The 16,786-nt window shown below is 45.1% G+C and overlaps 1 protein-coding gene across 1 annotated transcript in view; it reads left to right on the top strand.

The window, feature by feature from the left end:
* Positions 1-16,786, top strand: part of LOC147095513 (ABC-type oligopeptide transporter ABCB9-like) — a 137,629-nt gene that overhangs the window by 107,839 nt on the left and 13,004 nt on the right. The window contains exon 6 of the mRNA XM_085974640.1: positions 11,505-11,678. Coding sequence (XP_085830766.1) covers positions 11,505-11,678 — 174 coding nt within the window. The remainder of the gene's footprint in view (positions 1-11,504; positions 11,679-16,786) is intronic.

Genomic DNA, 16,786 nt, shown 5'->3' with positions numbered 1-16,786 from the left:
AAGGTAATGTTACAGTGGATCCCACTGAGGGCTGAGATCAGGTATTGAAGGTAATGTTACACTGGATCCCAGTGAGGGCTGAGATCAGATATTGAAGGTAATGTTACAGTGGATCCCACTGAGGTCTGAGATCAAGTATTGCAGGTAATGTTACAGTGGATCCCACTGAGGGCCGAGATCAGGTATTGAAGGTAATGTTACAGTGGATCCCACTGAGGGCTGAGATCAGGTATTGAAGGTAATGTTACAGTGGATCCCACTGAGGGCTGAGATCAGGTATTGAAGGTAATGTTACAGTGGATCCCACTGAGGGCTGAGATCAGATATTGAAAGTAATGTTACAGTGGATCCCACTGAGGGCTGAGATCAGGTATTGAAGGTAATATTACAGTGGATCCCACTGAGGGCCGAGATCAGGTATTGAAGGTAATGTTGCACAGGATCCCACTGAGGTCTGAGATCAGGTATTGAAGGTAATGTTACAGTGGATCCCACTGAGGGCCGAGATCAGGTATGGAAGGTAATGTTACAGTGGATCCCACTGAGGGCTGAGATCAGGTATTGAAGGTAATGTTACAGTGGATCCCACTGAGGGCTGAGATCAGGTATTGAAGGTAATGTTACAGTGGATCCCAGTGAGGGCTGAAATCAGGTATTGAAGGTAATGTTACGGTGGATCCCACTGAGGGTCTGAGATCAGGTATTGAAGGTAATGTTACAGTGGATCCCACTGAGGGCCGAGATCAGGTATTGAAGGTAATGTTACAGTGGATCCCACTGAGGGCTGAGATCAGGAATTGAAGGTAATGTTACAGTGGATCCCACTGAGGGCTGAGATCAGGTATTGAAGGTAATGTTACAGTGGATCCCACTGAGGGCTGAGATCAGGAATTGAAGGTAATGTTACAGTGGATCCCACTGAGGGCTGAGATCAGGTATTGAAGGTAATGTTACAGTGGATCCCACTGAGGGCTGAGATCAGGAATTGAAGGTAATGTTACAGTGGATCCCACTGAGGGCTGAGATCAGGTATTGAAGGTAATGTTACAGTGGATCCCAGTGAGGGCTGAGATCAGGTATTGAAGGTAATGTTACAGTGGATCCCACTGAAGGCTGAGATCAGGTATTGAAGGTAATGTTACAGTGGATCCCACTGAGGGCTGAGATCAGGTATTGAAGGTAATGTTACACTGGATCCCAATGAGGGCTGAGATCAGGTATTGAAGGTAATGTTACAGTGGATCCCACTGAGGTCTGAGATCAGGTATTGAAGGTAATGTTACGCTGGATCCCACTGAGGGTCTGAGATCAGTTATTGAAGGTAATGTTACAGTGGATCCCACTGAGGTCTGAGATCAGGTATTGAAGGTAATGTTACGCTGGATCCCACTGAGGGTCTGAGATCAGGTATTGAAGGTAATGTTACAGTGGATCCCACTGAGGGCTGAGATCAGGTATTGAAGGTAATGTTACACTGGATCCCACTGAGGGCTGAGATCAGGTATTGAAGGTAATGTTACAGTGGATCCCACTGAGGGCTGAGATCAGGTATTGAAGGTAATGTTACACTGGATCCCACTGCGGGCTGAGATCAGTGATTGAAGGTAATGTTACAGTGGATCCCACTGAGGTCTGAGATCAGGTATTGAAGGTAATGTTGCAGTGGATCCCACTGAGGTCTGAGATCAGGTATTGAAGGTAATGTTGCAGTGGATCCCACTGAGGGCTGAGATCAGTTGTTGAAGGTAATGTTACACTGGATCCCACTGAGGGCTGAGATCAGGTATTGAAGGTAATGTTACAGTGGATCCCACTGCAGGCTGAGATCAGGTATTGAAGGTAATGTTACAGTGGATCCCACTGAGGGCCGAGATCAGGTATTGAAGGTAATGTTACAGTGGATCCCACTGAGGGCCGAGATCAGGTATTGAAGGTAATGTTACAGTGGATCCCACTGAGGGCCGAGATCAGGTATTGAAGGTAATGTTACAGTGGATCCCACTGCGGGCTGAGATCAGTTATTGAAGGTAATGTTACAGTGGATCCCACTGAGGGCCGAGATCAGGTATTGAAGGTAATGTTACAGTGGATCCCACTGAGGGCCGAGATCAGGTATTGAAGGTAATGTTACAGTGGATCCCACTGAGGGCTGAGATCAGTTATTGAAGGTAATGTTACACTGGATCCCACTGAGGTCTGAGATCGGGTATTGAAGGTAATGTTACAGCGGATCCCACTGAGGGCTGAGATCAGGTATTGAAGGTAATGTTACACTGGATCCCACTGAGGGCCGAGATCAGGTATTGAAGGTAATGTTACAGTGGATCCCACTGAGGGCCGAGATCAGGTATTGAAGGTAATGTTACAGTGGATCCCACTGAGGGCTGAGATCAGGTATTGAAGGTAATGTTACAGTGGATCCCACTGAGGTCTGAGATCAGGTATTGCAGGTAATGTTACAGTGGATCCCACTGAGGTCTGAGATCAGGTATTGAAGGTAATGTTACAGTGGATCCCACTGAGGGCTGAGATCAGGTATTGAAGGTAATGTTACATTGGATCCCACTGAGGGCTGAGATCAGGTATTGAAGGTAATGTTACAGTGGATCCCACTGAGGGCTGAGATCAGGTATTGAAGGTAATGTTACAGTGGATCCCACTGAGGGTCTGAGATCAGGTATTGAAGGGAATGTTACAGTGGATCCCACTGAGGGCTGAGATCAGTTATTGAAGGTAATGTTACACTGGATCCCACTGAGGGCTGAGATCAGGTATTGAAGGTAATGTTACAGTGGATCCCACTGAGGGCTGAGATCAGGTATTGAAGGTAATGTTACAGCGGATCCCACTGAGGGCTGAGATCAGGTATTGAAGGTAATGTTACAGTGGATCCCACTGAGGTCTGAGATCAGGTATTGAAGGTAATGTTACAGCGGATCCCACTGAGGGCTGAGATCAGGTATTGAAGGTAATGTTACAGTGGATCCCACTGAGGTCTGAGATCAGGTATTGAAGGTAATGTTACAGTGGATCCCACTGAGGGCTGAGATCAGGTATTGAAGTTAATGTTGCAGTGGATCCCAATGAGGGCTGAGATCAGATATTGAAAGTAATGTTGCAGTGGATCCCACTGAGGTCTGAGATCAGGTATTGAAGGTAATGTTACAGCGGATCCCAGTGAGGGCTGAGATCAGATATTGAAGGTCATGTTACAGTGGATCCCACTGAGGGCTGAGATCAGGTATTGAAGGTAATGTTACAGTGGATCGCACTGAGTGCCGAGATCAGGTATTGAAGGTAATGTTACAGTGGATCGCACTGAGGGCTGAGATCAGATATTGAAGGTAATGTTACAGTGGATCCCACTGAGGTCTGAGATCAGGTATTGAAGGTAATGTTACAGTGGATCGCACTGAGGGCCGAGATCAGTTATTGAAGGTAATGTTACAGTGGATCCCACTGAGGTCTGAGATCAGGTATTGAAGGTAATGTTACAGTGGATCCCACTGAGGTCTGAGATCAGGTATTGAAGGTAATGTTACAGTGGATCCCACTGAGGGCTGAGATCAGGTATTGAAGGTAATGTTACAGTGGATCCCACTGAGGGCCGAGATCAGGTATTGAAGGTAATGTTACAGTGGATCCCACTGAGGGCTGAGATCAGGTATTGAAGGTAATGTTACAGTGGATCCCACTGAGGGCTGAGATCAGGTATTGAAGGTAATGTTACAGTGGATCCCACTGAGTGCTGAGATGAGGTATTGAAGGTAATGTTACACTGGATCCAACTGAGGTCTGAGATCAGGTATTGAAGGTAATGTTACAGTGGATCCCACTGAGGGCTGAGATCAGGTATTGAAGGTAATGTTACAGCGGATCCCACTGAGGTCTGAGATCAGGTATTGAAGGTAATGTTACAGTGGATCCCACTGAGGGCTGAGATCAGGTATTGAAGGTAATGTTACACTGGATCCCAGTGAGGGCTGAGATCAGATATTGAAGGTAATGTTACAGTGGATCCCACTGAGGTCTGAGATCAAGTATTGCAGGTAATGTTACAGTGGATCCCACTGAGGGCCGAGATCAGGTATTGAAGGTAATGTTACAGTGGATCCCACTGAGGGCTGAGATCAGGTATTGAAGGTAATGTTACAGTGGATCCCACTGAGGGCTGAGATCAGGTATTGAAGGTAATGTTACAGTGGATCCCACTGAGGGCTGAGATCAGATATTGAAAGTAATGTTACAGTGGATCCCACTGAGGGCTGAGATCAGGTATTGAAGGTAATATTACAGTGGATCCCACTGAGGGCCGAGATCAGGTATTGAAGGTAATGTTGCACAGGATCCCACTGAGGTCTGAGATCAGGTATTGAAGGTAATGTTACAGTGGATCCCACTGAGGGCCGAGATCAGGTATGGAAGGTAATGTTACAGTGGATCCCACTGAGGGCTGAGATCAGGTATTGAAGGTAATGTTACAGTGGATCCCACTGAGGTCTGAGATCAGGTATTGAAGGTAATGTTGCAGTGGATCCCACTGAGGGCTGAGATCAGTTGTTGAAGGTAATGTTACACTGGATCCCACTGAGGGCTGAGATCAGATATTGAAAGTAATGTTACAGTGGATCCCACTGAGGTCTGAGATCAGGTATTGCAGGTAATGTTACAGTGGATCCCACTGAGGGCTGAGATCAGGTATTGAAGGTAATGTTACAGTGGATCCCACTGAGGGCTGAGATCAGGTATTGAAGGTAATGTTACAGTGGATCCCACTGAGGTCTGAGATCAGATATTGAAAGTAATGTTACAGTGGATCCCACTGAGGTCTGAGATCCGGTACTGAAGGTAATGTTACAGCGGATCCCACTGAGGGCCGAGATCAGGTATTGAAGGTAATGTTACAGTGGATCCCACTGAGGGCTGAGATCAGGTATTGAAGTTAATGTTACAGTGGATCCCACTGAGGTCTGAGATCAGATATTGAAGGTAATGTTACAGTGGATCCCACTGAGGGCCGAGATCAGATATTGAAAGTAATGTTACAGTGGATCCCACTGAGGGCTGAGATCAGGTATTCAAGGTAATGTTACAGTGGATCCCAATGAGGGCTGAGATCAGGTGTTGAAGGTAATGTTACAGTGGATCCCACTGAGGGCTGAGATCAGTTATTGAAGGTAATGTTACAGTGGATCCCACTGAGGGCCATGATCAGATATTGAAAGTAATGTTACAGTGGATCCCAGTGAGGGCTGAGATCAGATATTGAAGGTAATGTTACACTGGATCCCACTGAGGTCTGAGATCAGGTATTGAAGGTAATGTTACAGCGGATCCCACTGAGGTCTGAGATCAGGTATTGAAGGTAATGTTACAGTGGATCCCACTGAGGGTCTGAGATCAGGTATTGAAGGTAATGTTACAGTGGATCCCACTGAGGGCTGAGATCAGGTATTGAAGGTAATGTTACACTGGATCCCACTGAGGGCTGAGATCAGGTATTGAAGGTAATGTTACAGTGGATCCCACTGAGGGCTGAGATCAGGTATTGAAGGTAATGTTACAGCGGATCCCACTGAGGGCTGAGATCAGATATTGAAGGTAATGTTACACTGGATCCCACTGAGGTCTGAGATCAGATATTGAAGGTAATGTTGCAGTGGATCCCACTGAGGGTCTGAGATCAGGCATTGAAGGTAATGTTACACTGGATCCCACTGAGGTCTGAGATCAGGTATTGAAGGTAATGTTACAGTGGATCCCACTGAGGGCTGAGATCAGGTATTGAAGGTAATGTTACAGTGGATCCCACTGAGGGCTGACATCAGGTATTGAAGGTAATGTTACAGTGGATCCCACTGAGGGCCGAGATCAGGTATTGAAGGTCATGTTACAGTGGATCCCACTGAGGTCTGAGATCAGGTATTGAAGGTAATGTTACAGTGGATCCCACTGAGGTCTGAGATCAGATATTGAAGGTAATGTTACAGTGGATCCCACTGAGGTCTGAGATCAGGTATTGAAGGTAATGTTACACTGGATCCCACTGAGGGCTGAGATCAGGTATTGAAGGTAATGTTACAGTGGATCCCACTGAGGGCTAAGATCAGGTATTGAAGGTAATGTTACACTGGATCCCACTGAGGGTCTGAGATCAGGTATTGAAGGTAATGTTACAGTGGATCCCACTGAGGGCTGAGATCAGGTATTGAAGGTAATGTTGCAGTGGATCCCACTGAGGGCTGAGATCAGGTGTTGAAGGTAATGTTACACTGGATCCCACTGAGGGCCGAGATCAGGTATTGAAGGTCATGTTACAGTGGATCCCACTGAGGTCTGAGATCAGATATTGAAGGTAATGTTACAGTGGATCCCACTGATGTCTGAGATCAGGTATTGAAGGTAATGTTACAGTGGATCCCACTGAGGGCTGAGATCAGGTATTGAAGGTAATGTTACAGTGGATCCGACTGAGGCTGAGATCAGGTATTGAAGGTAATGTTACAGTGGATCCCACTGAGGGCTGAGATCAGGTATTGAAGGTAATGTTACAGTGGATCCCACTGAGGGCTGAGATCAGGTATTGAAGGTAATGTTACAGCGGATCCCACTGAGGGTCTGAGATCAGGTATTGAAGGTAATGTTCCAGTGGATCCCACTGATGTCTGAGATCAGGTATTGAAGGTAATGTTACAGTGGATCCCACTGAGGGCTGAGATCAGGTATTGAAGGTAATGTTACAGTGGATCCGACTGAGGCTGAGATCAGGTATTGAAGGTAATGTTACAGTGGATCCCACTGAGGGCTGAGATCAGGTATTGAAGGTAATGTTACAGTGGATCCCACTGAGGGTCTGAGATCAGGTATTGAAGGTAATGTTACAGTGGATCCCACTGATGTCTGAGATCAGGTATTGAAGGTAATGTTACAGTGGATCCCACTGAGGTCTGAGATCAGGTATTGAAGGTAATGTTACAGTGGATCCCACTGCAGGCTGAGATCAGGTATTGAAGGTAATGTTACAGTGGATCCCACTGAGGTCTGAGATCAGGTATTGAAGGTAATGTTACAGCGGATCCCACTGAGGGCTGAGATCAGGTATTGAAGGTAATGTTACAGTGGATCCCACTGAGGGCCGAGATCAGGTATTGAAGGTAATGTTACAGTGGATCCCACTGAGGGCTGAGATCAAGTATTGAAGGTAATGTTACAGTGGATCCCACTGAGGGCCGAGATCAGGTATTGAAGGTAATGTTACAGTGGATCCCTCTGAGGGCTGAGATCAGGTATTGAAGGTAATGTTACAGTGGATCCCACTGAGGGCTGAGATCAGGTATTGAAGGTAATGTTACAGTGGATCCCACTGAGGTCTGAGATCAGGTATTGAAGGTAATGTTACAGTGGATCCCTCTGAGGGCTGAGATCAGGTATTGAAGGTAATGTTACAGTGGATCCCACTGAGGGCTGAGATCAGGTATTGAAGGTAATGTTACAGTGGATCCCTCTGAGGGCTGAGATCAGGTATTGAAGGTAATGTTACAGTGGATCCCACTGAGGGCCGAGATCAGCTATTGAAGGTAATATTACAGTGGATCCCACTGAGGGCTGAGATCAGGTATTGAAGGTCATGTTACAGTGGATCCCACTGAGGTCTGAGATCAGGTATTGAAGGTAATGTTACACTGGAGCCCACTGAGGTCTGAGATCAGGTATTGAAGGTAATGTTACAGTGGATCCCACTGAGGGCTGAGATCAGGGATTGAAGGTAATGTTACAGTGGATCCCAGTGAGGGCCGAGATCAGGTATTGAAGGTAATGTTACAGTGGATCCCACTGAGGGCTGAGATCAGGTATTGAAGGTAATGTTACAGTGGATCCCACTGAGGGCTGAGATCAGGTATTGAAGGTAATGTTACAGTGGATCCCACTGAGGTCTGAGATCAGGTATTGAAGGTAATGTTACAGTGGATCCCACTGAGGGCTGAGATCAGGTATTGAAGGTAATGTTACAGTGGATCCCACTGAGGTCTGAGATCAGGTATTGAAGGTAATGTTACAGTGGATCCCACTGAGGGCTGAGATCAGGTATTGAAGGTAATGTTACAGTGGATCCCACTGAGGGCTGAGATCAGGTATTGAAGGTAATGTTACAGTGGATCCCACTGAGGGCTGAGATCAGGTATTGAAGGTAATGTTACAGTGGATCCCACTGAGGGCTGAGATCAGGTATTAAAGGTAATGTTACACTGGATCCCACTGAGGTCTGAGATCAGATATTGAAGGTAATGTTACAGTGGATCCCACTGAGGGCTGAGATCAGGCATTGAAGGTAATGTTACAGTGGATCCCACTGAGGGTCTGAGATCAGGTATTGAAGGTAATGTTACAGTGGATCCCAGTGAGGGCTGAGATCAGGTACTGAAGGTAATGTTACAGCGGATCCCACTGCAGGCTGAGATCAGGTATTGAAGGTAATGTTACAGTGGATCCCACTGAGGGATGAGATCAGGTATTGAAGGTAATGTTACACTGGATCCCACTGAGGTCTGAGATGAGGTATTGAAGGTAATGTTACAGTGGATCCCACTGAGGGCCGAGATCAGGTATGGAAGGTAATATTACAGTGGATCCCAATGAGGGCTGAGATCAGGTATGGAAGGTAATGTTACAGTGGATCCCACTGAGGGGCTGAGATCAGGTATGGAAGGTAATATTACAGTGGATCGCACTGAGGTCTGAGATCAGGTATTGAAGGTAATGTTACACTGGATCCCACTGAGGTCTGAGATCAGATATTGAAGGTAATGTTACAGCGGATCCCACTGAGGGCCGAGATCAGGTATTGAAGGTAATGTTACAGTGGATCCCAATGAGGGCTGAGATCAGGTATGGAAGGTAATATTACAGTGGATCGCACTGAGGTCTGAGATCAGGTATTGAAGGTAATGTTACAGTGGATCCCACTGAGGTCTGAGATCAGGTATTGAAGGTAATGTTACAGTGGATCCCAATGAGGGCTGAGATCAGGTATGGAAGGTAATATTACAGTGGATCCCACTGAGGGCTGAGATCAGGTATTGAAGGTAATGTTACAGTGGATCCCACTGAGGTCTGAGATCAGGTATTGAAGGTAATGTTACACTGGATCCCACTGAGGTCTGAGATCAGGTATTGAAGGTAATGTTACAGTGGATCCCACTGAGGTCTGAGATCAGGTATTGAAGGTAATGTTACACTGGATCCCACTGAGGTCTGAGATCAGGTATTGAAGGTAATGTTACACTGGATCCCACTGAGGTCTGAGATCAGGTATTGAAGGTAATGTTACAGTGGATCCCAATGAGGGCTGAGATCAGGTATGGAAGGTAATATTACAGTGGATCCCACTGAGGGCTGAGATCAGGTATTGAAGGTAATGTTACAGTGGATCCCAATGAGGGCTGAGATCAGGTATGGAAGGTAATATTACAGTGGATCCCACTGAGGGCTGAGATCAGGTATGGAAGGTAATATTACAGTGGATCCCACTGAGGGCTGAGATCAGGTATTGAAGGTAATATTACAGTGGATCCCACTGAGGGCTGAGATCAGGTATTGAAGGTAATGTTACAGTGGATCCCACTGAGGGCCGAGATCAGGTATTGAAGGTAATGTTACAGTGGATCCCACTGAGGGATGAGATCAGGTATTGAAGGTAATGTTACACTGGATCCCACTGAGGGCCGAGATCAGGTATTGAAGGTAATGTTACAGTGGATCCCACTGAGGTCTGAGATCAGGTATTGAAGGTAATGTTACAGTGGATCCCACTGAGGGCTGAGATCAGATATTGAAGGTAATGTTACAGTGGATCCCACTGAGGTCTGAGATCAGGTATTGAAGGTAATGTTACAGTGGATCCCAATGAGGGCTGAGATCAGGTATGGAAGGTAATATTACAGTGGATCCCACTGAGGGCTGAGATCAGGTATGGAAGGTAATATTACAGTGGATCCCACTGAGGGCTGAGATCAGGTATTGAAGGTAATATTACAGTGGATCCCACTGAGGGCTGAGATCAGGTATTGAAGGTAATGTTACAGTGGATCCCACTGAGGGCCGAGATCAGGTATTGAAGGTAATGTTACAGTGGATCCCACTGAGGGATGAGATCAGGTATTGAAGGTAATGTTACACTGGATCCCACTGAGGTCTGAGATCAGGTATTGAAGGTAATGTTACAGTGGATCCCAATGAGGGCTGAGATCAGGTATGGAAGGTAATATTACAGTGGATCGCACTGAGGTCTGAGATCAGGTATTGAAGGTAATGTTACAGTGGATCCCACTGAGGTCTGAGATCAGGTATTGAAGGTAATGTTGCAGTGGATCCCACTGAGGGTCTGAGATCAGGTATTGAAGGTAATGTTACAGTGGATCCCACCGAGGGCCGAGCTCAGGTATTGAAGGTAATGTTACAGTGGATCCCACTGAGGGCTGAGATCAGGTCTTGAAGGTAATGTTACACTGGATCCCACTGAGGGCCGAGATCAGGTATTGAAGGTAATGTTACAGTGGATCCCACTGAGGGCTGAGATCAGGTATTGAAGGTAATGTTACACTGGATCCCAGTGAGGGCTGAGATCAGGTATTGAAGGTAATGTTACAGTGGATCCCACTGAGGGCTGAGATCAGGTATGGAAGGTAATATTACAGTGGATCCCACTGAGGGCTGAGATCAGGTATTGAAGGTAATGTTACAGTGGATCCCACTGAGGTCTGAGATCAGGTATTGAAGGTAATGTTACACTGGATCCCACTGAGGGCTGAGATCAGGTATTGAAGGTAATGTTACAGTGGATCCCACTGAGGGCTGAGATCAGGTATTGAAGGTAATGTTACAGTGGATCCCACTGAGGGCTGAGATCAGGTATTGAAGGTAATGTTACAGTGGATCCCACTGAGGGCTGAGATCAGGTATTGAAGGTAATGTTACAGTGGGTGCCACTGAGGGTCTGAGATCAGGTATTGAAGATCGATCGTAGATTGCTGTGTGCCCTGAGATCAGGTATTGAAGGTAATGTTAGGGAGAGGCCTGAAAGGCTTGTTTTTGCTCTCCACCCTTTTCACCTCAATGGCTTTGCTTCTCCACTCATCGAGATATTCACCATCTCAGGTCTGTTTTCATTCTGTGCTCTTGTTTCCAAAATCTAATCCCTCATTTTTCTGTGATAAACTGCATTGGCCATCTGTCTACCCATTCTCTTAGCCTGTTTATATCCTTCTTAGTCTCCTACATTATTCCTGACTCGTGAGCTTGATATCAGGAGCAACCTTTGATGTCCACCCTTTTATACCCAAGTCCAAATGATTCCAAGGTATGGAGAATAAAAGTGGCCTGAGCAAACAAGTCAACATATTTTACCTGTCCTTTCCTGATTCACCATTTCATTCCAGACTACATTTGCTGTCTGCAATACTGCTGTATGAGGACTTACTTCTCAGGATTCTTCTACTTGTTTCCAGAATGTGTCCTTTGAGCTGAAGTCTGGGGAGATCACGGCCCTGGTGGGTCCCTCTGGTGGGGGTAAGACTACCTGCGTGGCTCTGCTGGAGCGCTTTTATGATCCTCAGTCAGGGCAGATCCTGCTGGATGGGAAACCGATTGAGGAATACGAACACAAATATTATCATAACAAGGTAAGGAACGGAGTGTGCGATGGTAATGGATTGTAATATACACAGGGAAAGCAACAGAGTATAATATACGCAGGGACAGAGTGTAATATACACAGGGTCAGTGACAGTGTAATATACACAGGGACAGTAACGGATTGTAATATACACAGGGACAGCAACAGAGTATAATATACACAGGGACAGAGTGTAATATACACAGGGTCAGTGACAGTGTAATATACACAGGGACAGTAACGGATTGTAATATACACAGGGACAGCAACGGAGTATAATATACACAGGGACAGAGTGTAATATACACAGGGTCAGAGTGTAATATACACAGGGTCAGTAACAGAGTGTAATACACACAAGGACAGGAACAGAGTGTAATATACCCAGGGACAGGGTGTAATATACATAGGGACAGGAACAGGGTGTAACATACACAGGGACAGAGTGTAATATACACAGGGACAGAGTGTAATATACACAGGGTCAGTAACAGAGTGTAATACACACAAGGACAGGAACAGAGTGTAATATACCCAGGGACAGGGTGTAATATACATAGGGACAGGAACAGGGTGTAACATACACAGGGACAGAGTGTAATATACACAGGGACAGTAACAGAGTGTAATATACACTGGGTCAGAGTGTAATATACACTGGGTCAGAGGGTAATATACACTGGGACAGAGTGTAATATACACAGGGACAGGAACAGAGTGTAATATACCCAGTTACAGCGTGTAATATACATAGGGACAGAGTGTAATATACACAGGGACAGAGTGTAATACACACAGGGTCAGTAACAGTGTGTAATATACACAGGGACAGTAACAGAGTGTAATATACCCAGGGACAGAGTGTAATATACACAGGGACAGAGTGAAATATACACAGGGACAGAGTGTAATACACACAGGGTCAGTAACAGTGTGTAACATACACAGGGACAGTAATAGAGTGTAATATACACAGGGACAGGAACAGAGTGTAATATACCCAGTTACAGGGTGTAATATACATAGGGACAGGAACAGGGTGTAACATACACAGGGACAGAGTGTAATATACCCAGGGACAGAGTGTAATATACACAGGGACAGAGTGTAATACACACAGGGTCAGTAACAGTGTGTAATATACACAGGGACAGAGTGTAATATACACAGGGACAGAGTGTAATATACACAGGGACAGAGTGTAATATACACAGGGACAGAGTGTAATATACACAGGGACAGAGTGTAATATACACAGGGACAGAGTGTAATATACACAGGGACAGAGTGTAATATACACAGGGACAGAGTGTAATATACACAGGGACAGAGTGTAATATACACAGGGACAGAATGTAATACACACAGGGTCAGTAACAGTGTGTAATATACACAGGGACAGAGTGTAATATACACAGGGACAGAGTGTAATATACACAGGGACAGAGTGTAATATACACAGGGACAGAGTGTAATATACACAGGGACAGAGTGTAATATACACAGGGACAGAGTGTAATATACACAGGGACAGAGTGTAATATACACAGGGACAGAGTGTAATATACACAGGGACAGAGTGTAATATACACAGGGACAGAGTGTAATATACACAGGGACAGAGTGTAATATACACGGACAGAGTGTAATATACACAGGGACAGAGTGTAATATACACAGGGACAGAGTGTAATATACACAGGGACAGAGTGTAATATACACAGGGACAGAGTGTAATATACACAGCGGCAGAGTGCAATATACACAGGGACAGAGCGTAATATACACAGGGACAGAGCGTAATATAGACAGGGACAGAGCGTAATATACACAGGGACAGAGCGTAATATACACGGGGCAGAGCGTAATATACACAGGGACAGAGCGTAATATACACAGGGACCGAGCGTAATATACACAGGGACAGAGTGTAATATACACAGGGACAGAGTAATATACACAGGGACAGAGTGTAATATACACAGGGACAGAGTGTAATATACACAGGGACAGAGTGTAATATACACAGTGACAGAGAGTAATATACACAGGGACAGAGTGTAATATACACAAGGACAGAGTGTAATATACACAGGGACAGAGTGTAATATACACAGGGACAGAGTGTAATATACACAGGGACAGAGTGTAATATACACAGGGACAGAGTGTAATATACACAGGGACAGAGTGTAATATACACAGGGACAGAGTGTAATATACACAGGGACAGAGTGTAATATACACGGACAGAGTGTAATATACACAGGGACAGAGTGTAATATACACAGGGACAGAGTGTAATATACACAGGGACAGAGTGTAATATACACAGCGGCAGAGTGCAATATACACAGGGACAGAGTGTAATATACACAGGGACAGAGCGTAATATAGACAGGGACAGAGCGTAATATACACGGGGCAGAGCGTAATATACACAGGGACAGAGCGTAATATACACAGGGACAGAGCGTAATATAGACAGGGACAGAGCGTAATATACACAGGGACAGAGCGTAATATACACAGGGACAGAGCGTAATATACACGGGGCAGAGCGTAATATACACAGGGGCAGAGCGTAATATACACAGGGGCAGAGCGTAATATACACAGGGGCAGAGCGTAATATACACAGGGGCAGAGCGTAATATACACAGGGGCAGAGCGTAATATACACAGGGGCAGAGCGTAATATACACAGGGGCAGAGCGTAATATACACAGGGACAGAGCGTAATATACACAGGGACAGAGTAATATACACAGGGACAGAGTGTAATATACACAGGGACAGAGTGTAATGTAGACAGGGACAGAGTGTAATGTAGACAGGGACAGAGTGTAATATACACAGGGACAGAGTAATATACACAGGGACAGAGTGTAATATACACAGGGACAGAGTGTAATGTAGACAGGGACAGAGTGTAATATACACAGGGACAGAGTGTAATATACACAGGGACAGAGTGTAATATACACAGGGACAGAGTGTAATATACACAGGGACAGAGTGTAATATACACAGGGACAGAGTGTAATATACACAGGGACAGAGTGTAATATACACAGGGACAGAGTGTAATATACACAGGGACAGAGTGTAATATACACAGGGACAGAGTGTAATATACACAGGGACAGAGTGTAATATACACAGGGACAGAGTGTAATATACACCGGGACAGAGTGTAATATACACAGGGACAGAAAATAATATAGTCAGGGACAGAGTGTAATATCGACAGGGACAGAGTGTAATATCGACAGGGACAGAGTGTAATATACACAGGGACAGAGTTTAATATACACAGGGACAGAGTGTGATATACACAGGGACAGAGTGTAATATACACAGGGACAGTGTGTAATATACACAGGGACAGAGCGTAATATACACAGGGACAGAGCGTAATATACAGAGGGACAGAGCGTAATATACAGTGGGACAGAGTGTAATATACAGAGGGACAGAGTGTAATATACAGTGGGACAGAGTGTAATATACAGTGGGACAGAGTGTAATATACAGAAGGACAGAGTGTAATATACATAGGGGCAGAGTGTAATATACACAGGGACAGATTCTAATATACACAGTGTCAGTAAGTGTAATATACACAGTGTCAGTAACATAATGTAATATACCCAGGGACAGTAACAGGGTGTAATATACACAGGGACAGTACCAGAGTGTAATATACACAGGGACAGTAACAGAGTGTCATATAGACAGGGACAGAGTGTAATATAGACAGGGACAGAGTGTAATATAGACAGGGACAGAGTGTAATATAGACAGGGACAGAGTGTAATATAGACAGGGACAGAGTGTAATATAGACAGGGACAGAGTGTAATATAGACAGGGACAGAGCGTAATATAGACAGGGACAGAGCGTAATATAGACAGGGACAGAGCGTAATATAGACAGGGACAGAGCGTAATATAGACAGGGACAGAGCGTAATATAGACAGGGACAGAGCGTAATATAGACAGGGACAGAGCGTAATATAGACAGGGACAGAGCGTAATATAGACAGGGACAGAGCGTAATATAGACAGGGACAGAGCGTAATATAGCAGGGACAGCGTAATATAGACAGGGACAGAGCGTAATATAGACAGGGACAGATCGTAATATAGACAGGGACAGAGCGTAATATAGACAGGGACAGAGCGTAATATAGCAGGGACAGAGCGTAATATAGACAGGGACAGAGCGTAATATAGACAGGGACAGATCGTAATATACACAGGGACAGAGCGTAATATAGACAGGGACAGAGCGTAATATAGACAGGGACAGAGCGTAATATAGACAGGGACAGAGCGTAATATAGACAGGGACAGAGCGTAATATACACAGGGACAGAGTGTAATATAGACAGGGACAGAGTGTAATATCGACAGGGACAGAAAATAATATAGTCAGGGACAGAGCGTAATATAGACAGGGACAGAAAATAATATAGTCAGGGACAGAGTGTAATATAGACAGGGACAGAGTGTAATATCGACAGGGTCAGAAAATAATATAGACAGGGACAGAGCGTAATATACACAGGGACAGAAAATAATATAGTCAGGGACAGAGTGTAATATAGACAGGGACAGAGTGTAATATCGACAGGGTCAGAGTGTAATATACACAGGGACAGAGTGTAATATACACAGGGACAGTGTGTAATATACACAGGGACAGAGCGTAATATACACAGGGACAGAGCGTAATATACACAGGGACGGAGCGTAATTTACACAGGGACAGAGGGTAATATACACAGGGACAGAGTGTAATATACACATGGACAGAGTGTAATATACACATGGACAGAGTGTAATATACAGAGGGACAGAGTGTAATATACAGTGGGACAGAGTGTAATATACAGAGGGACAGAGTGTAATATACAGTGGGACAGAGTGTAATATACAGAAGGACAGAGTGTAATATACAGAGGGACAGAGTGTAATATACACAGGGTCAGTAACAGAGTGTAATATACATAGGGGCAGAGTGTGATATACACAGGGACAGATTGTAATATACACAGTGTCAGTAACATAATGTAATATACCCAGGGACAGTAACAGGGTGTAATATAC

Source organism: Somniosus microcephalus, unplaced genomic scaffold (assembly GCF_052327205.1).
Source record: "Somniosus microcephalus isolate GS21.2 unplaced genomic scaffold, FLI_Smic_1.0 unresolved_chr1, whole genome shotgun sequence".
NCBI classification, from domain to species: domain Eukaryota; kingdom Metazoa; phylum Chordata; class Chondrichthyes; order Squaliformes; family Somniosidae; genus Somniosus; species Somniosus microcephalus.
This window is presented reverse-complemented; position numbering and strand designations above follow the sequence as displayed.